Genomic DNA, 27578 nt, shown 5'->3' on the forward strand with positions numbered 1-27578 from the left:
CATAAACATATATTTTTGAACAAGAATTTTATGGAAATGTGGTCACAGTATAAATATGGATGTGATTTTTTTCATAAGTTATTTTTAAGTCAGACATCAGATAGTTTGAACTCTGTGCTCAGCATAGTACGGGCCTGAAGTAGTTTACATAGACATCAAATTTTCCAACTTCATTTTTGGTACTAAAATCTTTCAAAATCAGATATTTTTCTTAGCAGTATAAATGAAATATATTTCTCATTTCTGACTTAGGATATTTTTAAAGTTTTTGGACTTGGTAAATGCAAAGTAGAAAAGTAAATGTGACTGAATTTTTTGTTATTCATACAGCAAACACATCATTTTTTTTAACCTGGAATTGATTTTAATGAAGGCATTGGGTACTAATGACTGCCTCTAATGCACTTTATAAACAAGGGTAGGTCAGTTCACTTCTAGTTTTCTGTGTGTTCGCATTGTAAAAACAGTTATATTTTGCTTACCATTTACATAATCTTTTCCTATTCGTCTGTCAGATGGGTTATTATACCTTATTCTAGGGGAAAAAGATTTTAACTTTAAGAGACTATGGGATTTTAGCATTCATTTAAAAAATACGATATTGCTGTTAGCAAAATTTTGATGCAGTTATCAAGGCATTACCTATAACTGCTATCTAGCATTAGATAATACAAAAAAAAAGGTATTCCTTATGGCAAATCTTCTTACATTGCCTCCAAGATTTAGGCCAGCAAAGGGCAAGAAATGTGGGGCACTACATATTCATCCTTTCCAGGTTAAGTAATTTAAATATGAGGTAAGACAGCTATTAAATGCCAACAAAATGTAAATCAAAAGAAAAAAGAGTTTGCCAGGATAGAAGCACTTAAAAGGAGCTTGAACCCTGGCATGTATACAAAACCCCATTTGCAACGTTAGAAAGATTCAGACATTTAGACTCTGTGTAAAGCTTTGTGATCATCTCAAGTGAGGTAACTTGCTGAAATAGAAGCTAGTTCTGTACTTAATCACCAACCTATTTTCTTAAGTGAATATGCATAATGCATTTTAGGTAACTATTTTTTTTAATCACATGAGAAATCTTGAGGTGTGAAAATTTTGAGGAGACCAATTTAATGTCATTTCAGTGGCAGCAAAAGTCACGCAATGAATCAGTGACAGACCTGTGAATTGATTTTAGATCCCATTAGACTCCCTTTTTAACCACTCAGCAATTCTTGAGATTGCTTTCAGTGGCCAAAGATGCAAAATTGAATTAAAATGTCAGACTGGAAAATAAAAATAAAATAAAAATGGAAAGTAGTCATTCTATACAGTTTGATTTCTGACAATTTGAAACTATATTGCCTGTGTATAAACGTGCAAATCTCAAAGCTGCACTTAGGCACTGATAACAAATTTTCTAACACTTGTAAAGAAACCGATTTAAATTACTCAAGGATAAGAGCAAAATACTCAAAGACAGAAGCAATGGTGTTAAACAAAATTTCAAGGCTTATGCCATCTAAGTTTTTAGGCAATGATTAAAGGATGTCCTTTCATATAAATTTACATTTCTCTATATGCATTTGTTTTGGCTGGAATTTCTAAACACTCTTAAGTACAAAATTAAATTTGAGTAAAAAAGGTAGCACTTTTCAAAGACATTAATATTTCAGCATCTTCATAGGTTTAAGTAGATTGAAAAGGTCTATTTCTATTAAAAAACAGAGAATAACAACGCCCAACTTTCTGTTACTCAATAATTTGTTTGCCATATAAAATTACATATTTTTTGTTTATTAGAGAATCTATAATTTTATATAGATCAGTATCCAAACTTTTCTATATTCTTGAAATAGTACATAAAATATTAAGAAAAAGTAAGAGGGCATGGTTTGCTGCTAACTTTAATTTTTTTTTTTACATTTAATTACTTTTTTTGAGAGAGAGAGTGAGAGAGAGCATGAGCAGAGAAGGTCAGAGAGAGGAGACACAGAATCTGAAGCAGGCTCCAGCCTCTGAGCAAGCATTCAGCACAGAGCCCGAAGTGGGGCTCAAACCCACTAACCGTGAGATCATGACCTGAGCCAAAGTCGGACGCTCAACCGAGCCACCCAGGTGCCCCGCTAACTTTACTTTCAATGAGAGTTGGAAAACTAATTTTTATTTTTTTATATTTTAAGTATTCTATTTAAAATATATTGCTATTAATGCTACAGATTCTGTGTTTCCCTTTGGAACAAAAAAGAATTACAATTCTCTTTGATTATAAAACATATTACCACTCTCCTGTGTGTCTGAGTAGAAGCATAAGTGGGTACGCTTTGTTTACCTCTGCCCAACATCAAAATAATACAGAGAGAGAATTAGTAGAAGCAGAAAGTATGATTCTGTGAGGTACCTAGCACTTCTTTTACTGAAACATGACTCCCTGATTATATTATTATCATATCCTTTAACAGAGTCCATGAATTTGTCATTGCCATGAAATTTTACCAAGTTGACAGGCACTGTCACATTTCTAATACAAAGAATGTTTTTTCAAGAAGTTTCCTTGGAGCACCTGGGTGGCTCAGTCGGTAAGTGTTTGACTTGAGCTCCGGTCATGATTTCATGGTTCCTGGGTTTGAGCCCCGCATCAGGCTCTGTGCTGACAGCTTGGAGCCTGGAGCCTGTTTCCGATTCTGTGTTTCCCTCTCTCTCTGCCCTTCCCTCACTCATGCTCTGTGTCTCTGTCTCAATAATAAATAAAAACATTAAAAAAAGTTTCCTAATAATAAAAGCTGTAATTCATTTCACTTGAAAATTGTTGTTTTGAGAATTTTTAGACCCACGTATTAATGAACATACAATATATGTTGTAGAATAACAGGCTTTTTTATTTTTTAAGGCTTAGCAATATTCCCTTTTATGTACCTACCACATATTCCTTATCCATCTGTTGATTGATACTTAGGTTGTTACTATATCTTAGCTACTGCAAATAATACTGGAATGAATCCGAAGGATATTGTGCTAAATAAAATTAAGCCATCCCAGAAGGACAAATGTTCTATGATTCCACTTAACTGAGGAATCTAAAATAGTCAAAGTCACAGAAATAGAGGAGGATGGTGGTTGTCAGGGGCTGTGAGTAGAGTAAGTGGGGATTTGCTGCTCAACAAGTACAAAGTTTCAGTTTTGCAAAATGACTAAATTCCAGAGGTCGTCTGTACAGCTAGATGCTTATAGTTGATAATATTGAGTTGTGCACTTAAAAGTTACTAAGAGGTTAGATCTTGTGTTAAGTATTCCTACCACAATAAAAAAAATAATAGGGAAAACATGATGGAGCGTCATTCAAACAAGGTATAGGTGGTAAAATATCAGACAGAAGATTTATGTCACCAGAAAAGCAATGTGCTAGAGTGGTTAGGACAACCGACTGCCTAGTTGTGTGATGTAAGTATGCTGCTGAAACATGCGAAAATTCAGTCTCCCAAACTGAAAAATGGAGCTAACTCTTTCATCACAGAGTTCTGAAAATGAAATGCTATAATACTGATAAGGTCATCAGGTATTCCAATAATGACAGCCATTAATGGTAATAAAAATAACGAAAAGTCATGGGGAATAGTTGTAGCAGGAAAGAAGCTGAACAGGATAACAAAGGATAAACTAGATATATCATTTCCATAAAAATTTCACAGAATCAGTATAAGCTATAACCTAAAAATGAAATTAAAAATAAAGCCTGAATTTTTCATTAAAGTCAATGTTTCTAAGTACTACATATTTTACTTCTTTCTGCTGTTTTTTTTTGTTTTTATTTTTATTTTGTAAACAGTGTGTTTGAGTTGCTTTCACATATGCATTATAGAAATAGCATTCTCTGGATTTACAAGCTTGGAGAAATCATGCTTTTGTGAGATACACCATGGGTGAGAAATTCACATAACTTTGCATATGATAGCTTAATGTTTTATGCACAACACAAATTCAGTTTATTTGTAGACTTTGAAGTGAAAATTGAGTGTGCATGAACCACAATATGCTACAAAATGTGTCTAATTATCACAAAGGAATTGGGAAAGCATTTTTTATTGGAAAATTTATTTATTAATTACTAAAATTTTTTTAGATGTTTATTTACTTTTGAAAGAGACAGAGCACAAGCAAGGGAGGGGCAGAGAGAGAGGTAGACACAGAATCTGAGGCAGGTTCCAGGCTCCAAGCTGTCAGCATAGAGCATGACATGGGGCTCGAACCCACAAACCGTGAGATCATGACCTGAGCCAAAGTCAGACACTTAACCGACCGATCCACCTAGGTGTCCTTACCGGAGAATTTAAACAGTGCTCTCTTCACAGTTGTATTTCACCTAGTGGCTTAGGAGATTTGGATATTATTTTTATTTTTTATTTTCCTATAAGGATTTTAAATATATTTAGTATCTTTCACTCAATATTAGTCTAGGCTCTCACCATGTCACTGCTCAGATGTTTGTCACACTTTCAAAATGGATGTGGCTATATGTCCATTCATTACCCTGTACGCCCATCCATTTACATCTACACCAAAAATGTGTGAAAATATTTTTTAAAGCCAATCATGGTGATAAGAGTAGTCTTTCAAAAAATTTATATTGCTCTTGATTGGTTTCCCCAAATTCAAGTTGGATCTTAATTTTCCAGCCTCTGTTTTTGAAACCACTATACTCTCTGCACACTGGGATATTTTCCATTTCCTCATTTATGACTCTGTCTTTTTATTCTGCCCTTCTAGTGTTGACTGTCTTTCACAACTATCAATACTTCACTCATTTTTCTAAATACAGATGAAATGCGAATTCCTTTGCTCACTTCATGAATTCCTCTTATGTACAGTCATCATCCCTACAAACAAGGCACACATTGACTATTTTCTTTATTTTTTTACACTGAGTATTTTCAACATATAAAATAAACAACACAAAAAAACCTAACTTAATCCCCTAAATTAGAATGAATGACTTCACCTCTCCTCTTCCACAGCATGCTGCCAGTCCTTCCTTTGAAAGGAGCGGGTTGTGGACTCAGACACAAACCAATGAACAGGATGCTTGCCTCACATACATTACAAAATACCCATGAAAACCCTACCTTCTCAAAAGTACAGTGGGAAAATAAGAGTACCTAGCTCATCAGATTTTGTGAAGACGAATGAGGTAACACATTCAAAGCAACCATCACAGGCCATGTTTATTCCTCAATAAGTGCTAGTTGTTGGGAGTATAACTGTTATTATTACTGATGTTTTCACCTATGTTGAAGTTAGAGATTTACATGTATGTTAGCTCTTTGGGGGCAGACATTTGTATTTATATTTCTCACCACCCTTATTAGGACCTGGGTTAGGAAAAATGTTTCCTATATTTTTAGGAAAGTCAGTTTTATCTCTATTGACTCAGTCATCTGAATACAAATTGTTTCCAAGGTCATTTAAGCATTGATTGTAGCAAGGGAGCAAAAGTAGCTACAAATCTAAAGAACTCAAGGTATAAATGTTAAGCCTCCATTATTCCTAGTATCCACTCAAATCTCTTTAATAAATACAGCTTCTATTTCAGAAGTTCTGGTTTTCTCATTAGGTCTTTCCTTTTCACCTCAGTGCCATTCTCATCACCTCACGCTGATTCTCATCACCAGCCTTTGTTATTTCTATTTCCCCAACTCTTATTCTGTCAAAATTAACCACATGTGTTAAGTCTGGAGCAACTGAGAGCTGTGAGGAGCCCGTGACCAGGGGACATTTCACTAGGGCAAGGAGAGCACCCTGAGAAGTGAATATAGAGAAAAGGGGACACTATCTGCTTAAAAACTACCACAAGATATCTTCTCGGTGGGATGTCAAATATACCTTCCATCATATATTTTCTAGCAGTAACTAAATTTGTGGAACTATATGTTCTTTGTGATTAAAATTATGTACCAACAAAAGTAGATCAACACTCCTCTGTGCTCTGGAGTGACTTAATTTTCTAACCACTTTTCTCTCTTTCAACCATAGCAAAATCTTCCTTCATCCAGTCCCCTCTAACCTTGCTTTGGCTTATTCTTGTCAAGGATATATCATTTGCATATCAAGTCAACCTTTGTTTCTTTCTCATTAGCCCAAGAAAGTGAAAGAAGTATTCTTGGCACCCACATGACCGTAATAGCCATAATCTTAATCATAAGACCCAAGCAAACAAAGAAACAAAAATCTAAAATGATCATGTGGTAACTATCCAAATAACTTAGAATGAAATTATATTATTTTTCAGATAGTCATCAAAGTGAACCATCTGCAACAAATCTGCAAGATAACTTGCTGATGCCCATTTGAAACATATTGCAAGAGAAGGCAAGTCCATTCTGAGTCTACTCTGCTATTTGTATCTTAAATTTCAAATATATCAAACTAATACCTTCTTTCCCACCTGCATATTCAACCTATATTTCTACCATCTTAAAGTTTGGTTCCAAAGGAAATAACTTAGGCAAGGAGACAGAGATAAAGGAAGAAAAACACAGAACTGGAGTTCAAGGGCAAAGAAAGGGTCATAGTGGAGGAAGGAGAATGGACTAGAACATGAGAATGGACCAAGCAGGGGAGTTTCCTGTGAAATGTAATGTTGGTAACAAACAAATTAAAGTTTTTAGGGGTATAAATTTCCTCTTACAATAGATCATAAGAGGAATGAGTGCAGAGGAGTCAATCAAAAAGACATAGACAAGAGAAAGAGTAACTTGCGTAGTATAGACCTACAGTGGCTGGTAGATCCAGTAAATGGAAGGTCTTTGATCCAAATTAGCTATTTAGAGTTCAGAAGAAAAAATATTTTGGTTAACATGCTGTATATGAGTCAGTCCTTATATCTATATTGATTATGAATGAAGACACTATTCAGAAACTGAGTACTTTAGATAATAAAGACTTTTAATAAGTAAATGATAATGATGTCATTGAACCAATATGGATGGACTTTATTAAACTGTTTATTTTGGTCCAAATTATTTTTCTGGCAGTAGGTGAACCAGATCTGAGAAAACATGAAACTAAATACCCTAAGAATTGAATACTAACATTTTAATTTTTTCTGGCATTATTCTTAGGAATAAAGCAAGAGAAATATTGTGAGGAAAAAAAAAAAACTTTTTTTTTTTTTTACAAATGAACCAAATAATGTGGTAGAATGTAAAAGAATATTAATGCCATAACTATGGTGTTTTCATATGAAATATTCAGAGTTAAGAAGTCAAAAAATAAAATGGTGATTTGAAACATTGTAAATAGGGTGAGAGGGATTTCTGATTCTCTCTCACCTTTTTTTAAAATCATTTTGGAACTTTTTTCTTTTTGAGCCTTGTTTCTAATCATAACTTAGAGTTTAGAATGCTAAATAATTCATGAAAAATACACTGCTGAGCTACTAAGTTCACTCAGAATTTATGAACTATGACTCTATTTCTCAAATGCAAATATCAGAGTGTTTGTTTATTTATTTATTTAATTTTTTAAATGTTTTTTATTTATTTTTGAGAGATAGAGACAATGTGAGCAGGGGAGGGTCAGAGAGAGAGAAAAATACAGAATCTGAAGCAGGATCCAGTCTCTGAGCTAGTGGTCAGCACAGAGCCCAACGTGGGGCTTGAACCCATGAACTATGAGATAATGAACTGAGCCAAAGCTGGACACTTAACCGACTGAGCCACCCCACGCCCTAAGTGTTTTAAAATTCAGTTTGCAAAAGGACACGTGGGAGGCTCAGTTGGTAAAGCGTCTGACTTAGGCTCAGGTCATGATCTCATGGTTTGTGAGTTCTAGCCCTGCATCGGGCTCTGTGCTGACAGCTCAGAGCATGGAGCCTGCCTTAGATTTTATGTCTCCCTCTCTCTGTTCATCATCAGCGTGTGCTCTGTCTTTCTCTCTCAAAAATAGACATTAAAAAATAATAGAATAATAATAAATTTAATTTACAATATAAATAAATGGTGGTATTATTTATTCAGCATGGTAACTTGTAAAGCTCCACCTTCCAACATGATTCAAGCATTTAAATATGAGGAAAGAAAAACCTGGAAACTATTATGGACTTGCTCTAACAACATTATGCTCAGTCAGTAGTGCAAATGAGGAACACACTGTCTCTGGTGGAAATAATGAGTAGCCAAGAAGAAATCTCCAAGGAATCCTGACTTTTCCTACCTAGGTTAGTCCACTACAGAGTAAATTCAGATTCCATTGAAAAATCTAAAAAAAGGAAAACCAGAAAGATGTTACCTCCCCAAAAGTAACTCATTGTTTTAGCAAAATACCTATGTTTTTCAGCTTTAGTATATTTCCTCTTAGAAATAAACCTGTGCTCTATCGGGATAAATAGCATAATGCATTGAGAGAGAGATAACTCTATAAGAAGAGGTTAGATTAGATGTATAAAGTAGTCAAAAGATCACTACCATTTAAATAGCATTTTTGCCTTGAAGATTGTTACTAAGACTTAGCATTTTGATTGAAAGTTTTGCATAAAAGCAAAGTCTTATTCTTTGTGGAAAGGAAGAACCAGACAAAACATTTTATTTTATATCTAAATATGTAGGTTGTCATTATAGAAATGACCTTGGAGATAGCCATTAAGCTTCATTCCATTTCTTAATGTCCCTTTGGTTCTATCATAAATTGAGATCATGACATTAGGAGAGTATTTATAGAGTTAATATTTTCCAGCTCTCATCTGGGTCCATCTTTCTTTAGATTTCCTGCCCGGTATATAGAAAAGGCCCATTTGGAATTTGAGAAAACATCCAGAGACCTTTTTGAAAAGCTATACTCCTCCTAAATTCTACATTTTTTTTATTAACAGATGTAAATTTGAAGGGGAAATACCATATACTATAAGCCATTTGGGAATATTCCATCTCATAAGGATGACTTACACTTTTCATTTGAATAGCATGGACCTGAAAATTTAAACTCAAAACTCATCTGTACTATAGCTCTGAATCATTCTTTCTGTGAACTCTGCATGCATCTTTATGACAAACCTACACATGTGTATAAAGTATGTGACCTCATTGGCAGTTATCTGCAGTGTCAAAAACCACTGGCAGATACCCAAGAATTGACTGACATACATCTAATACAACTGGAGTTAATTAATAGATCTACCAATTCCCAACTGTACTACAGGAAACAGAAAATCTGTTTAAGACAGTAATCAATGACATACTGTGTGTGGTCAGAAGACATTCACTATACAGCAAGAGTAGATTTTGGAATACAGTATTCAGGAGTTTAAATATTGTGCTCTCTCTCTCACAAACTATTTATCATTATTTAAAGCAATTGCTAATTTCTTTCCACAAGATCTGAGTCTATTAAATCACAAAGGGAGTCTTGAGTTGCTTCAAAATAATGTCATTATTTCTGTGACATGAGTCATTTGAAAATCTAAGTCCACCGTATCATTTTTTAACAGTAAGTTTCAACAATTTGGGGAGCTCAATGTAAGATAATGAGTTATCATAAAAAAGGAACACTGCAATGAAAAAATTGAATGTTAAAATATCCACAAGGCCATACTAAAAATGAAAAGCAAAATGTTTCTTTTTCTGTATGCTAAAATTATCTGTAATACCTAAACTCTCAGCAGGACAAAAGTTTAAAAAGGATACTATTTCATTATTTTATGTAGTGTGGAGCAGGTTACAGCAAAGTATTTATGCTTCTTATAAACTAAAATATAAGATGAAGGTGTATCCTGGTTCTATATGAAAAGCCACCCTTGTAAATAAAAGTTACTATATTCAAACTTCATGAGAGCTAATCCAACAATCGTAGCCTCAATTTTGATCACTATGTTATATCTTCTTCTTACAAACTTTCCGTTATTCTCATTCTTTTCCTAAGGGCATGAAGCACATATTGTCCCTTCTTCTTAACTTCACAAATGGCATAACTGTCTAAATCCAAGGGTAGGATTTTAAGTACCAGTATAGATCAACTTAAAGCAGATTCTCTCTCAAGGCAGCTTAAGCATTTGAAAATTAAAGTTTATATTGTCTAGACAAGCTGTCTTGATAATATCTTTTCCAGAATTTCCTCAATTGACTGTCTAGACTGCCCCAATTCCCCCAGATGACTGCATAATCATCTTCCCTCTGACCACTTAAAGAGTCTGGAACAGTATTTCCCAATATATAGTTGTCATGCAAATCAAGGTCACTGAGCTTCTGAAGGAGGACCTCTCTCTAAGCCTCTGAGTTTCAGAATCTCAGGAAAATACGTGCATCCCAATCTTCTACCTCTAAGGAGATTAGAAGGGATGCTATATTCATTTCAGGGGTAGAAATGGCTTCCTCCACTACCTTGGGTGAATGGCGTGGGTCCTGAACCTGTACGTTTCATTATCCCAGCCTACCCATAAGAGAACAGTGAATAGTTAATGAGTTAAAAAGGACACAGGCTGTGAACTCTACTAAATAGCAATTTCAAGAAGAAAAAACATCAATATTTTTGGGAAAATGATAAAAATATGGGAACAATAAGTGGCATTTTAATTTAAATAGTCATCAAGAGTTTAAAATTTTTAAATGGAAGAATTTAAGATAAAGTGCAGAATCATCTAGTAACGGTGAGAGCTCAGTGCGGTCATTTACAATATCTGTTTAAGTGAGGTACAAGGTGACAATTACTAACATGAAAGACAGCAACAGTCTGAGATGCAGATTTATATTTTAAAAATGAAAACATTTTTTCATTACCTACTATCTACTGGACAATGTTAAACTCTCACAACAGCCTTTTATAAAACAGACACACAAAGAAAATAAGTAGCTTATTCTGGATCAAGCATCTAGTACCAAGAGAGGTCACACAAAAGCCCTCTACTCTGGGACCAGGACACCCTTTAACAATGATGGGATTAGAACTCCTTGAGTTCCTATAACAAAAAAATGTCAGTGGGTCAGGCCCTTACTAGGAGGGTTGGAAGGCAGTTTGAGATAAGTAGTCAACCTCTCATTTACAATGTATGGATACCGAGGATCAAAGGGGTTTTGTTCAGTTTTGCTTTACGTAGTATGAGACAGAGTCTGGGAGGTTAAGCAGTTTTTCCAGTGCTCGAAAGCTAGTGAGTTGCGGAACCAGATCAGAAGCCAGATGACTTCACAGCCCGTGTCTTTTCTATTAACCTGTGCGAGGAGCTCCACTCTCCTGATTCCACTGCTCTATACAGCATGACCCCCGACAGACTGAAAAAGTGCAATGTGATGGGGAAGGAGTTCTCTAGAGATTCCTCCAGAACACAGAATAGTGGGGCAATTACCCCTGGCCTAATTTTAAGGGTGCCCGACTATAGGAATAGATGAGGAGGAAGCAAAGAGGGAGAGATTTCTCCAGGAGGCGCTGAAGTCAAGCATACAGTCTCCTGGATCACGTGCGGGGAATGATTCCTAAGAGCATCAATAGGAAACAAGTAATTCAAGCAGCAAAGTTCGTTTGAACTTAAAACTCGTGGGCATGTCAGCAAGTATACTCTCCGTGCTTGTATGGGAGACAAGGAGGGAGGCTGCACCGGGGGCCCGCTGATGAGGCGCAAATGCCTGGTGAGACCTGGGGAAAGTGTTTTTCTCTTTCCGGGATCATCAGTAAAGTAATAATTGTGTTTGGTCTAGAAACCACATGCTCTCTACAGTGTCTACAAGGATGTTCTATCACAGACTGTTGTGAGTTTTAAACCTTTGGGTTGAAAAAACACTTTGGGTCACTTTAGAACACTAAGAAAATTCAGGGAGAGAATGTATAGTTACAGAGAAGTGGCTCACATGTGCATTATATTTTATCTTTAGAATTTCAAAAATATTAGAGGAACAAATCCTTTTTTTGTTGAGTATCTTTGAATTCCAATTTGGAAGAAAATTCTGTCACAAATGATTCTCTCACCACGTGAATGCTTTTGTTCTCTTTGGCATTTTGTGCCAAAAAATTATAAAAGGGCTTATCGTTGAAGGCTACTGGTAAGCCCAGTTCATGGAACTGCTTTCAATATCCGTGACTTCTCCTTTCAGTATTTCCCTCATCTCCAGTTTTCCTTAAATTCACCTAACTTCAATTTCCTCACTGAAATATCCTTTATATTAAACAAATTTAAAAAAACATTTCTTTTTCTTTTCCATACTGCCAATATTATAGCTCAAAATACAGACAGGAAGCTTATTTGAATGAGAACACAAATGTGAATAATTTAGGTTAAACATGAGATCGGATCCCTGTGCACGTGTACGGCATCCTTCCTTAGTCCCCAGGCAGAAGGGAACAACTGGGGTGGCAGACACTTCTGGCTGCGGATGGGAATGGAGGGGGAAGCTGGCAATACACAAATGAAGGAGAGAACAGGACACACTCGGCCTGCTGACATCTGCTGCACATGCAAAATGGACTGGACTCTATAATCCAGGGTGAAAGCAAATGCTTTCTTCCTTCCTTCCTCCTGTTCCATAGTTATTGTTGAGTGATGGTCTCATTCTTTTTGCATTCACAGATTAAAATTAATAACAGCATCTGAATTTGAAGTAGGTCCCACTGAATAGCAAACTAGAAGCTAAATGAGCTGAAGAAATTAGTAATGAAGCATTTGAATAAGAAGGGTCATGGACAAATAACATTTTTTAAAAGCCAGCTTTAGTTTACCTCAGGATGATGTCCAATTTCAATGTAGGTGCAAATTGGATGAAAAGCCCCTGTTCCACAGGCGTACAAATGAGTCTGATTATAAGCCTTAAGCACCTTGATGAAATTAGCACATTCTTTCTGTAAAACAAAAGGAAAACCAGTGAGTTCTAGCAGTCAGCATGGCTGAGGTATCCTCTAGGGTGCTAGGCATGCTTGAACAGATTTCTTTTCCTTTGTGTCTTTTCCACAACATTTTTAAGGCTTATTTTTCTATTATTTGTTTATATTATCAAATGATATATAATATAAAAGTTATTATTCTTTAGAGGGTAATAAAAGATTTTCTTCCATAATTGTTCATTAAAACTATTTGTAATTTATTTATACAAATGTGAAATAAAGGTATAGGTAATTATTAATCGCAGGGGACTTTTCAAGAGATGAGGGGAATGGGAAATGATATGATTAATTAAAGAATTACTTAAAGCACACACTGATGAAATTTCTCTGCAAAAATAAGCTTAAAAGATAATACAACTTTTTTATTAAACATGAATTTTAAAATCAGTAGTAACCAATAATGATGGCCACCTGACTTTGAACTTCAGTTCTGCTTGTTAGTAACCTCTATAGAGCCTAAGAAAGTAAATCTGCCTCCAAAACATCATGTCAGCCTCAAAGACAACACAGAGTATATTTCTGTGAGACAGGGAAGATGTTAGAGTACTGAATGCCTGTAGGTGGGAAGAGTGACTATAATTAATAAATATTTTCAAGAAGTTCGTGGACATCCTGAACCCATAAACCCATTCATGGATCCCCTGCCCAATGAGCCACAGATCCTGCAGGTAATAACTGTTAGTTCTCAGGAAATATCCTTTTCATATCTCATTATTTATAGTTTAGACATTCCTGCCATTGTGTTTTCTGAATCAAAAGATCACTTAAAAAATAAAATTGTTGAGATGTTTATATTCTTTCTACTATCTGTAGGTGCTGTGAATGAAATTGTTTTTCTATGAACAAAAAGGGATCTCAGCCTTCTGTGCCTGTTGATAAAAGATTTGGAGGGGGAGGATCAGATAATTAGACTATAAACTGATAATTTTATTGCCCAAAAAATCCAGAGCAGAAAAGACAGTTTTTGCAAAATATTTTTATTATTTTTTTAAATGTTTATTTATTTGAGAGACAGTGTGTGTGCACAGATGAATGGGGGGCAGAGAGAGAGGGAGAGGGAGAATGCCTAGCAGGCTCCACGCTGTCAGCACAGAGCCTGATGCGGAGCTTGATCTCGGGAATCAAGAAATCATGACCTGAGACAAAATGAAGAGTTGGACCTTTAACTGATTGAGCTAGCCAGCTGCTCCACAAAATTACGTTTAAATGAATCTATATCAATATTATAAAGAAAAAAAAAGGAAAGAAAAAACAAAACTCAAAATAGCTTCAAATAAAATCTTTCTGGACTGTTAACCATATAATTAAACTTAAAAATTAAACACATATAAGTAGAAAATATGAGTTCATCATGGAATATGTAATATCCACTTTGGAAGTAGCCACATGAATAATCATATGCTAAATAATAGAAACATCATTAAAACTATTTGTTATTGATTATAGGCTATCCTAAGTTTGTGTTTTTTACCTACAAACATTTGGAAATTAGAACCAAATATGTAACTAGAAACGCAGATAAAGATAAAAAGCAGACGCTAATGCGAGCAAGACTGGCGAATGTAATACAAGATTATGTTGATCCCGGCACCTCAAAGTGTGTAACACTTCCAAATTCACTCTGTAACATACAACTTTTCAAGTGAAAGCTCAGGATGCATTTATGTGGTCAGGTGGAGTTTATAACTGAGGTATTACATTTACAATTTTATTATTTATTATTTATTACATTAATTATTTATTACAACATTAAGTACATTTCCCCAGGATGTTTATATTCTGTGTTTGCAGGTGATAATTTTGGTCTTAATTCTATTGCCCCCATAAAATAAGGAGCAGAGAACCAAATTTAAGCAGAATAATTGTTATTTAAATTCAAATGATTGATTCCCTTTGCCACTGATTTCTTGTGGGATGGAACCTCAGAGTATCCTGTTAATATACTGCCCCAAAGATAAATGAGACCTACTTAAGGTAAAATATGTAACTTCCAAGTTAAGACTCCTCATACTTTCTTAACATATGCTGAGAGTTTAGGGAAGTAACTAAAATATACACCTAATTTCTCCCACTGTTTTGCCACTTATCCTGACTTGTTGGTATGGTAAAGCATTATAGTATAAAAAATTAAGCTCTTAGATCAATTTATTTTGAAAGTTGCTATGAAGAAAAACTTCCTAACTTTATTAAAGAGTATATGGATCTTACCAGTATTTAAAGGTACAGCTTAGATGAAACAGATAGAACCTAACTTCCCAGACTCTCAAGAACAAACTGCCCATTCTGTAACAATTTCTCCTCCCAAGAGGTTAGGGCATGAATGTCTAGGCAGGGGAAAGAGGTTGTAGAAAGGGAAACATCTGATAAACTCATTTATAAATGAGGCATTCATGAGTCGTACCCAAAGGACTTATTTGTACTTTAAAGAATATTCAGTCATTTGCAAAAAAGCCATTTTCAGAAAATGTTTCACGGCACACCCTTTTTTTTTCTTTTATAGTTTATCGTCGAGTTGGTTTCCATATAACACCCAGTGCTCTTCCTTACAAGTGCCCTCCTCCATGCCCATCACCCCCCTTCCCCTTTTCCCCTCCCCTATCAGCCCTCAGTTTGTTCTCAGTATTCAAGAGTCTCATGGTTTGCCTCTCTCCCTCTCCCCAACTATTTTCCCCCCTTCCGCTCCCCCATGGTCCTCTGTTAAGTTTCTCCTGTTCCACTTTTGAGTGCAAACATATGGTATCTGTCCTTCTCCGCCTGACTTATTTCGCTTAGCATGACACCCTCGAGTTCCATCCACTTTGCTACAAATGGCCATATTTAATTCTTTCTCATTGCCATGTAGTACTCCATTGTATAGATAAACCATGTCTTCTTGATCTGTTCGTCAGTTAACATTTAGGCTCTTTCCATGATTTGGCTATTGTTGAAAGTGCTGCTATGAACATTGGGGTACATGTGCCCCTATATATCAGTACTTCTGTATCCCTTGGGTAGATCCCCAGCAGTGCTATTGCTGGGTCATAGGGGAGTTCAATGTTAATTATTTGAGGAATCTCCATGCTGTTTTCCAGAGCAGCTGCACCAGTTTACATCCCACCAACAGTGTAGAAGTGACAGCACCCCTTTTTTTTTTAAACATGTAGGTAGTCACACACTCCTCTTTTACATAAAGAGAGCCATCCCTAATTGTGGATGCAATATTATAGCATTCATGATTATAAATAACCAGTTTTGGCACCATATGTTGAAACTAAGAAACTGGCTGTGTATATATTCATAAGCAAACGAATATTCTAATAAATAATAGTGGCAGAACCAGATGGACATCTTGTTCATTTTAGAAAAGAACAGGCTTTCAGTCTGCCTGCCATGCCTTCAAAGACAGGCATGCAGTTTTGAATACAAATCCAAATATTCTAATCCCGTTAGTAATACCTAAGTGAATCCTAGAAATCTGAGAGTAGACCCTAGTTCTCCACAACAACAATAAAAGGAAATATTTTATGAGCATGGATACTTGTAAAGACAAATGAAGACTCACGTTATCTCTGCAACTTTTATGAATCCTAAAATCAGTAGACTTGTGGGTGTATTTCTCTTATAGACTGGGTAATTGATTGACAATAATTAGTAATTGAAAAGCTCAGGGTTCTTAAAACTAAAGAATTGAGCCACACTGAATATCATAACTTTAGTTTGTTTTCTATTAACTATCAAAAAAGTATCGCTATAATTTGACAGCTATCCCTTTACAGAGCTGCTGGAAAAAAAATCAGTCACCGGACTATAGCTGTGAAACCTGGCAAAGGGTTCTATTGAGAGTACTGATAACAGAGTCTATCTGTGCTACAAAGGGACTAGACCCACCCTATTGGCCTAAGGCCTGGAATGATCCCTTTCATTTCCCCAGTGTGAACTCTCCTAGTTGGCAGCAGGTTGTAATGTTGCCATGCCCCAAGGCTACCACAATATTATTTTGAAATGAAGGTTGATGCAAATAGAATGGAGAGAAATTTCTTAGGTTTATAGAATAGGTTAAGACATTTGAAATGAAACAAAGAAACTGAATGAAGTACTTTCAAAATCCGCTAAAAATAGCTTCAAGGAAACAGTGAATTAAAAGTACTGGACAGAGAAGAACCAAAAATTTGAAAGAGTCATTGTTAGTAAGGATTGTTCTTTAAAAAGAAAACCTACATAAAAGACTATCAATTCTGTCATTCATTTGCCTTCACTGTCCAGCTTGTTGCTGCCAAGGTCTTTTTTGGTTTGTTTTTGTTTTTGTTTTTGTTTTTTGAATGTTCCAAAATAGGATATTCATTTTATTTGGAAGCAGCCTGGACACTCCTCTAAAAAAGAAGGAAGCGTGGCAGAAAAAGGAAACACACTTCACGCATTTCTTTTCTAGGGAGAGAGAAGAAGAGTGATTCTGACCTTTTCTTGAACCATGACGATTCTTAAAACTTCTAATGTAATGTACTTTTTGGCATTAAACTACTGCACTGCTTTACTCAGCACCGGCGGATTTACAATGCAATAAAGAAAATGTAATCAGTTCAAAATGAATTCATTTTTCAAACCTTGATCCTTTTTGGAATTTAAGTTGATATACACAGACAAGGTTAGCAACAAGTTGGCTTCCCAGGAGTCAGGCAACCATACTGACCTCTTATTTTACTGAAATGTACTCCAGACCAACAGCATTATGAATTGTTAACTTTGCCTAGAAGTAAAAGTAAAGGCAATAATAAACCAAGGTCGCACCTGAAGAACAATGATTTATCATCCTTAGTGACAAACCATTCACACTTATGTTTTGAAGGTTACTAGTGCTTTCAGATTAAACTGATATAGGTATTACACAAAAGAGATATTAGCCTGGAAAAATAAATTAGAAAGAAAATGTCTATCCCCAGAAAAAAAGATATAGGAGCCAAATGCACCGTGATTCAAAAACAAACATTACAAATATGTAGCACTGATTAGACTATGTTACACAGACTTTTCCCGGATGGTTACAAAAATAAAGTCCATCCATCTGTCAAAACAACTGCTCCATGCATGAAAATTAAAACAGAAGTGAGGTGTTTTTAACGAACTTCCGATAATTATACTTTCTACAAAAGAAAGTAATTTACCTCCAATTCCAATTACCTCCTCGCATGTTCTTAAATTATGGATAGAGCAGTGAAATGTTACTCTAAATAAGAGATGAACAATTTCTATTCAAATATATTCAGTTCATGATTAAATCTAACAACTTGTTCTGGTTCAAATAAAAATCCACCCAAAATGAATGGGTATACTGAAGGATTGCCTCAGGTCAGTGAACATTCATTTAAAAGAAAAAAGTCTCTATCCCTTCAGTAGTTTACGTAGAAATATTTTAATGTTTAATCTATCATCTGGGAAAGCAAAAGAATCCTTTTCCTATCATGATGGGTGGATACATTTCTGCATGAAAATCCATTAATAAGCTTAATTCCTGAAGTTAATCTGTTGACTTTCTTTTCTCTGGTCAATTTATTTGGCAAGTTGGCTAAATACTGGAATCTTCATGCCAGAGCAGTAATCCGTGAGATTGTTCCTGTCACTCACTTCATCCCTCTATGTAAGCTGTTCCATACTTATCTAGCGATAATGTTTTGCCTATTTTTCTTTTAACATTGTGCTATTACAGCTGTGACCCAATCATCCATAATCATGTCTTCCTAATACCTCAGCATTCATTAAAGGATGTTAGATATCTCTTTTTCAAAGAGGCACAGGTAATAAAACTAAGACTTAACTGTGTTCTCATTATACTATGTTGAATTTGTGACCTGTAATTGCTTAACATGCACCTTATAATATGGTGAGTAGGCTGTTCTATCCATTTTGGGAGACATTTTCACCTTCATTATCAAGAAATATTATAGAATAATAAAACCAACTGACTTGTCCACCTCAATGCTTTGTTTGGTTTTGCTGTGTTTCAATTTCAGAAAACATTTTAAACTAATGATTCAACTAGGACAACAAAATTAGTGTCAGCCCTTTCATTGCTAATGATTTAAGAATGTAAGCCTATTCATATTAACTGAACTACATCTTTAAACCTGTAACAGGTAAAAATTATATTTCAAAGTGGCCTTAAAGATGTGATAGACTAAATGAAGACTCCTACACAAGACTACCAAATCATTTTATTTAAATACTCGTCTCTGTTAAGATGCCCCATTTGACTGATTTTTCAACTCAGACTGTTTTGAAGTTCTAGAAATACTAATTAAAATTCTATAAACATCTTCCTTTCAAATTACTTGAAACCTTCAAACTCAGTCAGAATGATTACATACTTAGACACTATAGACCATGGTACTGGCAAAAGTTGCCCAATGCGATTCTCTTCTACTACTTAAAAGACTTTTAAGCAATTTCACTTTGAAATTCCATACAAATCAGAGAAACCAATAACATCTACATTTTAGCTTATAGTTTCTTTCATATTGTGTTAGCAATCTAATTATCACATTCGTACCATTTACTGGAGTTATTTGATTGTGGGTGGTCCATAAAAAGTACCTAGCATAAACTTTCTTCAGCTTAAAAATTCAAAAGGAAACATACCATTATAAAATATTATGTGAACCAACCTAAAAATTTTCCTGCCAAACCAGGAGAACTATTTAAGTAGTCAAAAATCCCTACTCCGATTTCAACCATAGTATGTGGTTTCCGATTTTATGCAAAGTGTTGAGTCCTTAGTGCTCATGCCTTAAAGCAACTAAGTCCATGATTTATACCAAGTAGGTAGAATTACAATCTAAAAAGACTTATTGAGGTGCCTGGGTGGCACAGTCAGTTAAGTGTCCAACTTTGGCTCAGGTCATGATCTTGCAGTTCACAGGTTCGAGCCCCGTATCAGGAGCCTGCTTCAGATTGTGTGTCTCCTTCTCTCTTTGCCCCTTGCCCACTTGTGCTATGTCTCTCTCTCTCTCTCAAAAATAAATAAACGTAAAAAAATTAAAGAGATTTATTGTGGCTAGAATTAGTTGGCATATTTAATTCAAACATATATGCTTTCTCATAATAGAATCTAATACTCAAATAAGGGAGACAATCTGCATCTTTAACTACATATGAGATATAGTCATAAGGAAGGAGAAATAAAAATGAAATCTGCATTTTAGAGGAATGGTTCATTTCAGTCACATATACCTCTCTTTTATCCCCTACCTTGTCTAATATAAAAAGTGAAAACATTTTTGGTTGGAGTCTTAATGTCCAAAGTATTAAATGCTGTTATTTAAATAATAATATAAAATGTTCTCTTAACATATTTTCTAATAAATAGATTCTTTAGCCATTTATAATCATCTGTATATAATATACAATTTATATATACTATATGTACATACACACATATACAGATATATGTGTGCATGAATATTACATATATTAATTTTAAAATAATTTCTGAATATAATGAAAATTTGAACCTTAAGAATTTTAAAATTTGATTATAATTAATATGATTAATAAAGATGTTAGTTTTTCTAAGATCGATATTTAAACTTGAAAAGGTAGTCTCAGAGAATTTAAGAAAAACATATAGGGGCATCTGGCTGGCTCAGTCAGAAAAACTACATGACTCTTGAGCATGGGGTCATAAGCTCAAGTCCCATGTTTATCACCTAAATAAACAAACTTAAAAAATCATAAAAGGAAAAGCAATATATTAATAATAACAAAACAGAAATAGCATGGGGTTTTAATCTGATGTTTTAAAAGTCAGTCAGACATGGGTTAGAATTATTCAGGTAACATTTTTCATTTGCTGTGTGGCTATCAGAAAGTTACTTAGGATCTCTGTGTCACATTCTCTTCAACCATGAGATTAATGATAGAGTGGTGTAAAATATTTAGCATAATATCTTATTACTTACTTATCAATCAATAACTGATTATCTTATTCTTTTTTCAAAAAAATTAATGTTTATTTATTTTTGCGAGAGAGACAAAAACAGACCACGAGTGGGGGAGGGGCAGAGCTAGAGGGAGGGAGACACAGAATCCAAGGCAGGCTCCAGGGTTAGAGCCGTCAGCACAGAGCTGGAAATGAGGCTTGGACCCAGGAGCAGTGAGACCATGACCTGAGCCAAAATCATACACTTAATGAACTGAGCCACTCAGGTGCCCCCATCTTATTCTTAAAATAGGAATAAATCTGTTTATTTGATTTCAGGATTTCCACAAATGCTTACCTTGCACACCATTCATATACTGTGCAATATCTTGGGGAAGAACTATTATGAATTGTTCCTTCTTTTTAAGAACAGATAAGGGTAAGGTTTAAGCCCATACTTGATGCTAAGGAGACATGAATTTAATAAAATTGGTATGAAATATCAATCTGTGCCTACTTTTGTTACAAAGGAAAATTACATGTTGTTCATTATAATTTTCATGAGATTCCAGTCTTCCACAAGTGGATGACTATAAATTATAATCACTCTTTTCATCAAAGTGGTAGATGGCATGAATCACTGTCAGTCAAATAGCAAATGCAGCAATTGTTAGAAAGTTATAGCAGAATTGTACTGTGTCAACTTAGATAAGCTGGAACTACAGTGTAGAATTCCCTTTTCCATAAATTGATTAAGATTGATCATAAAATATCTTGCATGAGATATGTAAGGCAGAAGTTGAACTGCAACCATAAAATTCTCAAAGTTGTTCTGATCTGCTGGCCATTGTGTTAATAATGGGCCTGCCCCTCCTCCACCCTCTACCAGATCTTATTTATGAGCTTCTATAAGATCTGGTACTGGTACCTGTGCAGCTCCATAGCAAAAAGCACAGCTTCTTCCATAAGTCACCCAAGTAATCAAAGTTGGAGGTGGTAAAAGAGAGACCAATTCCAGTTTGTCCTTGTGGGTCACAGTTTATCCTTGCAAGTTTCAGTCTGTCCTCCCTCTCCCCACTTAATGTCAGCTTTTCTTCCCTAATGCCAATCCTGGTGACCTACAATAATGTCAGGCCCATGACCTGACTTAGAGTCAAGAGATTCCAAAAAGCCATAGATTTCTCTACCATCTTCCACAACTGTATAAGGTCAAGTCCCTGTTAAAAAATCCTTTTCAACATCACTCATACAAGTCCTGGTCTCTGATCAAACCCTAGCTTATAATAGGCTATAACTTACTACCACAAAACAGCTCATTGTGATACAATATAAGGGGAACAGGAATTTGGTACATTTCAAAAGAAAAATACAAGTTATTAGTTGATCATTTTATTTGTTTCCAAATACAAAAGGTTCTTCTTTTTAAAATTCATATTAAGATTTAGAATAAATAAGTTATACTAAATTTAGTATCACTCTAGTATTTAGCAATACTAAAGAAATGTTTTAATCCACACACATGCACACATATACATATAAACACACACAGAGTCTATATTTAATATGTTGTATAGCATATAGGATAGAGAGTATAATGTATTTAGTGTGCTTAGCACTCAATTTGAATGTGATTATGACAATCCCCAAGAGTGTTCTGTTCTGAATGCATAAAAGCTAAAAACAAAGTTTAAGATTCTCAGACTCCCGAAATAGTGTCCATTTTTTAGATACTATAATTTTGCATCCTGTTTTCCTTACCACCCTTAACAATGTGTTAAAGAAAACTATATGAAAATTAAATAATATAAATAGAACTTTAGGGAAGTTCTGTGATGCCGATGGACGCACGAGTGATTTTTATTGCCACATGAACAAATCAAAGAAAAACAGTCAAAAGTTGACCATAACCTATTTGCCTTGAGGCAGAGCATATCCAAAAAAATATTTCCAGAGTTCATGTTAAATCTATGATATGATGGTCAGCATATGCATCGGAAACGAGTAGAAATCCAAACCTGACTATTATGACCATAAACAAACAATCCCGATGATGACTATTAGAACCTACATGTCTGTTTGACCTGGAACACTGCTATGTAGGTAGGAGTCTGTGGCTGTCCAGATCATTCTAATAAGCCTGAGGAAGCATAAAATGCTTCCTACACTCTAGAAGTGTGTATACTGATACCTGGATGAAATATCGTTTCCAAACAAACCTATCTAGATAATAGTTTGTCAACAAATGCCAAATACATGAATTTCACTTCAACCACTGAGGGTACAATTACAATTTCCAATTAAAAAAATATAATCTAAAATCTGTAAACTCTCCACAGTTTCACATACTGTTTCTATTTCAAGTGCTAGCCTTACTCTGCAAGTCATTTGAATTTTAATCCAGAATTGAAAAGATTATCAAAAAGAAAACAAAACAAAACCTAAATTTGTATATATTAGACTTGGTCCAAAGCAATTCAAACACAATAATCACTATTTCATTTTGCATTTTCGAAAACATATTAATTCAAAATATGAATAAAATCTAGTTTCTAAAATATGTTTAATGGCAAAGCTTCATTTTCCATGCATCTTCTACCTAAGATAAAAAACAGTTTCTTCCATTTGCTTTAAAAGGAAATGTATATCTTTTTTAAGCCTATTTATTTATTTTGAGAGTGAGAATGTGTGTGCATGTGCATGCAAGCAGGGGAGGGGCAGCAAGAGAGGGAGAGAGAGTTCCAAGCAGGCTCCGTGCTGTCAGTACAGAGCCTGACATGGGCTTGAACCCATGAACCGTGAGGTCATGATCTGACCTGTATCAGTATACACACTTCTGGAGTGTAGGAAGCATTTTATGCTTCCTCAGGCTTATTAGAATGATCTGGACAGCTCCTCTGGGGTCTTGGCCACAGACTTCTACCTACATAGCAGTGTTCCAGGTCAAACAGACATGTAGGTTCTAATCAACTAAGCTACCCAGGTGCACCAGGAAGTATGTATCCCATAACCAAATATGAGTTACATAAGTTAGTTAATAAAAGGAGTACATTTAGAACAAAAGCTGGCATATACTAAGCTCCTATTAAATGTTAGCTTAGTCCAGTTGTGTGCATATTTTTTCCTTTTTATTGAAGCAGAGGAGACACAAAATGTTACATTAGTTTCAGGTGTAAAATACAGTAACTAGAAAACTCTATATGTTATACTATGCTCACGTCAAGTGATCATTATAATTATTATTATATACATGTAATACTCATTAAGCTCCCATTAAGTGTTAGCTTAGTCCACTTATGTGGATATTTTTTCCTTTTTTTATTGAAGCATAGGAGACACATAATGTTACATTAGTTTCAGGTATATAACATAGTAATTTCAGAACTCTATAGGTTATACTAAACTCACTTCAAGTGATCATTATTATTATTATTACTACTTCTGAATGCTGAATTTAAACTGTAATCACTTTGCTCAGTCTACCTGATATTGACCCCCATGCAGAAGTAAACATACATTTGAGCATATGCATGAAAATCTATGCTCACTTCTGTGACCTTTATAAGACAAGATTTTCACTGCTTTTCAGCAAAAATCAGTGGTCTGGGGTCGCCTGGGTGGCTCAGTCAGTTGAGCGTCCCACTTTGGCTCATGTCATCATCTCGGAGTTCATGAGTTGGAGCCTCGCTTCTGGCTCTGTGCTGTCAGCTCTGAGTCTGGAACCTGCTTCAGATTCTGTGCCTTCTTCTCTCACTCTCTGCCCCTCCCCCATTCATGTTCTGTCTGTCTCTCTCTCTCAAAAATAAATAAACATTTTAAAAAATCAGTGGTCTGTACACTTGAAGTGCCATCAAATTTCATCATGGGAATCACATTTAAAAATGAACACACTGAACACCATCTTTCATCATCCAAAATGCCCACAGGAAATTATAACTGATAGTCAAGAACTGTAAAGGATTTGTGATTTTTTTCTGAGAAGATAACAAGTTATTCAAATACAGTTTCATGCATGCTGACTGAAGATATGTGGATGTTAGATCAGAGATAAAGGACATTATCACCCTAAAAATAGTAGTAGTCATCGTACCAGCATCCTCATGAACTCCTAGTGCACATAGAGGGTCTGGTGACAACCGCATATGTAATGAGTTGCATTATAGCAGAGAAGCCATGGGTTAAGGGAACCTGAATATTTTATAATAGTCACAAGCATGCTGGCCATTATATATTGAGGAACATGTCAGTTTATTGTGCTGGACAGTAAGCGTAAGTGCCCTCTGCCCTGAGGGAGACACTATCTCTATTGCTCAAGGTGTGCAAGCCAACCTTTTGTTTAAGAGGGAAACACTATCTTCCAAGTTTCTTCATTGTATGAGTATCGTTCAAATATCCTTTAAATTTTTCTGTAAAATAGGCATTCAGGTCCTGTATTCATCAGACATGCAGAACTGTGTGAAGGACCCATGAAAAATGATCTACGAATGATTATACATCAAGGTTTTGAAACTTAATAAAGCTGTATGATTTCTGTAGAATTAGGAGGTAATTTGACTATCCATTTAAAAAAAATTAACATGCCTTGAAGTCCTTAGACTTAAAAAAAATTAAAGTTGATGTGAATTTCAACCTTTAAATAAAGGTTATATAAATCCTTTAAAAAGTAATGAAATTCTCTTTAAAAAAAAGTAAATGAATTGCAATGACTAATGTTCATTTTGGACTGTGCTGAAACTTAAGATTCATGTGTGGCTTCAAATTCTCCATTGCATTCACTTGGCAAAAAATAGTGCTGCTAAGGCCTTGTAATTTGAGCCATGATAAATTTGATAGACATGTTATAATACGTCATAGCATTAAAAATGAATAACTAAGGACAAAAATATAGAATAAATCCCTCAAGAATTGCAAAAATGTCCCAAAATTCAGGTGCATGACAATACGCTTTGAAATGTTTCCAACAATAGCGATGTTATGAGAATCTGCCTTTTTTTGTTCATCTCAGATGGTTGAAATTTTGATTTCCAATGATGTTCAAAATATTTCTAACAGTCATACGGTTGCCATTTGGTTTTATTGAAACTTAGTGCAAAGAGAGATGGTTTAGTAGGATAAACAAAGAAGATACAGAGAGCTATTGATTTGAAACAGATTCTTTAACCAGCTTAGCATGTATTCAGTTTTCATTTGCAAAACAGGGTCAAGGAAGTTAATCCCTCAATAGAAATGTTATTGTGAATAACAAAGTGGATTTTAAGCACCAGAAAAAAATATCAAAAATGAAAGTAAAGGTGAATAATAGCAGTCAGAATAGAGATATCTGGATTGCATTTATCTTCTTTTTCAGGGACTCTGTGCAATATTACATATGCATATATATATTTTTTTGAAATCACAACTCTCAAGTTACAACAATGGAAAAGTTCATGAGCATTTCACTTGCTTAACATAGAGATGCCCCAACAATGTTAAAGTGTAGAGTCTGCTACACCAAGAAAGAATACTAGGAATATATCTGGTATATTCACTTCCACAAAAGGAAAAAAAATAAATTTAGAGTAATGTTGTCAGAAACGTCACTACCAGGAGTCTAAGATCCCTTTATATTCTCTATCTCCCTTGATCTATATGTATACATAGAAAGAAAGGAAATATAAATGTTTCTACGGATGCAGATTCCTTCTTTACCACAAAGTCCATCTTTGTGGATAGCTGCTTGAATTCCAGCTGCTGATTTGACATATGTGTTTGATACAAAACTGAGCCATGAGAAATGATGGTGTGTATCTTCCCAGTAGCCTGGGAGGATGGGAAAGGGTTCAACTTTCTGTACGATGCTACACTCAGCGAACTATGTAGTTTCAGGAACTATGGATGTACAGGAACTATGAAGATTCAATCTAGTGGCATATTTTGACTTCTCAGGTGACTGTGTTGTCTTAACCATCTTAATCAGACTCTTAAGAATGATTCACTTTTAAGATCTCGCTCTTTCTCTCTCTCTCTCTCTCTCTATATATATATATATCTCCAAATCCAATACTGAAAAGACAGCAGTTTATCCAAGGAAGGTCTGTTTAAAGGAGCTTTATTTCTAGAGGACTTCTTAAGAAAGCACTAAAACCAGAGGGAAACAGTGAACTCAGATTCTAGAAACCATGGAGATCATTCAAGTAGGTCATTAGTTTACTTTTCTATAAATGTTCAGGTCAGTTGCTATTTTGGTTACAATTCTTTCTGGGATCCTGATGGCTGCAAAAACTACTAAGCCTCATTCTTGTGGCTTTAAGCCACACAAGAACTTTTGAAAGGAATTATTGTCCATATGTCACAACTGACTATTATTTACTCAAGATACTGGGCAGAATTTCTATCAAACCATCCGTGTCAGTTCAAAAATCGGGTCTTAGATGTAAATTCTTAGAAACTCTTTACCCTTAATATTTCTTCATGCTAAGTGATTAAGAAATTATTGGTAAAAATTCCAAAGCTGTTTTTTATGTTTATTATCAGGGAGGAAATGTTCCAAATCCAGAAAGCCAACAAATTGCTATTTTCTAAAATCATACATTAAGAAAGAAATGGGGAAAATGTGTCTATATATTAAAGTCCAAACTAACGAATAAATTCCATATATCTTATTTAAATGTAAATTATGATACATAAATGAGGTTATCTGAAAAGAAAATTTTTAATAAAACATATTTGAAATACATAGAAATATACAGAAAAATAGTAAGAAATTAATCTTCTTATTTGAATATATTGTATAGTGTTTGGTGTTTAGTATTTATAGATAGAGGAAAAAATATTTTTAATCAAAATATAAGAAACCTGTTGCATTTTTCTCTTATTAAAT

The 27578-nt window shown here is 34.8% G+C and overlaps 1 protein-coding gene across 1 annotated transcript in view; it reads right to left on the bottom strand.

Moving 5' to 3' along the window:
• The window catches only part of SEMA3A (semaphorin 3A), a 202822-nt gene that overhangs the window by 112795 nt on the left and 62449 nt on the right, over positions 1–27578 (bottom strand). The window contains exons 4-5 of the mRNA XM_029918820.1: positions 12673–12792; positions 10350–10398 (exon numbers count right to left, since the gene is read on the bottom strand). Coding sequence (XP_029774680.1) covers positions 10350–10398; positions 12673–12792 — 169 coding nt within the window. The remainder of the gene's footprint in view (positions 1–10349; positions 10399–12672; positions 12793–27578) is intronic.

Source organism: Suricata suricatta, chromosome 2 (genome assembly GCF_006229205.1).
Source record: "Suricata suricatta isolate VVHF042 chromosome 2, meerkat_22Aug2017_6uvM2_HiC, whole genome shotgun sequence".
Taxonomy (NCBI): domain Eukaryota; kingdom Metazoa; phylum Chordata; class Mammalia; order Carnivora; family Herpestidae; genus Suricata; species Suricata suricatta.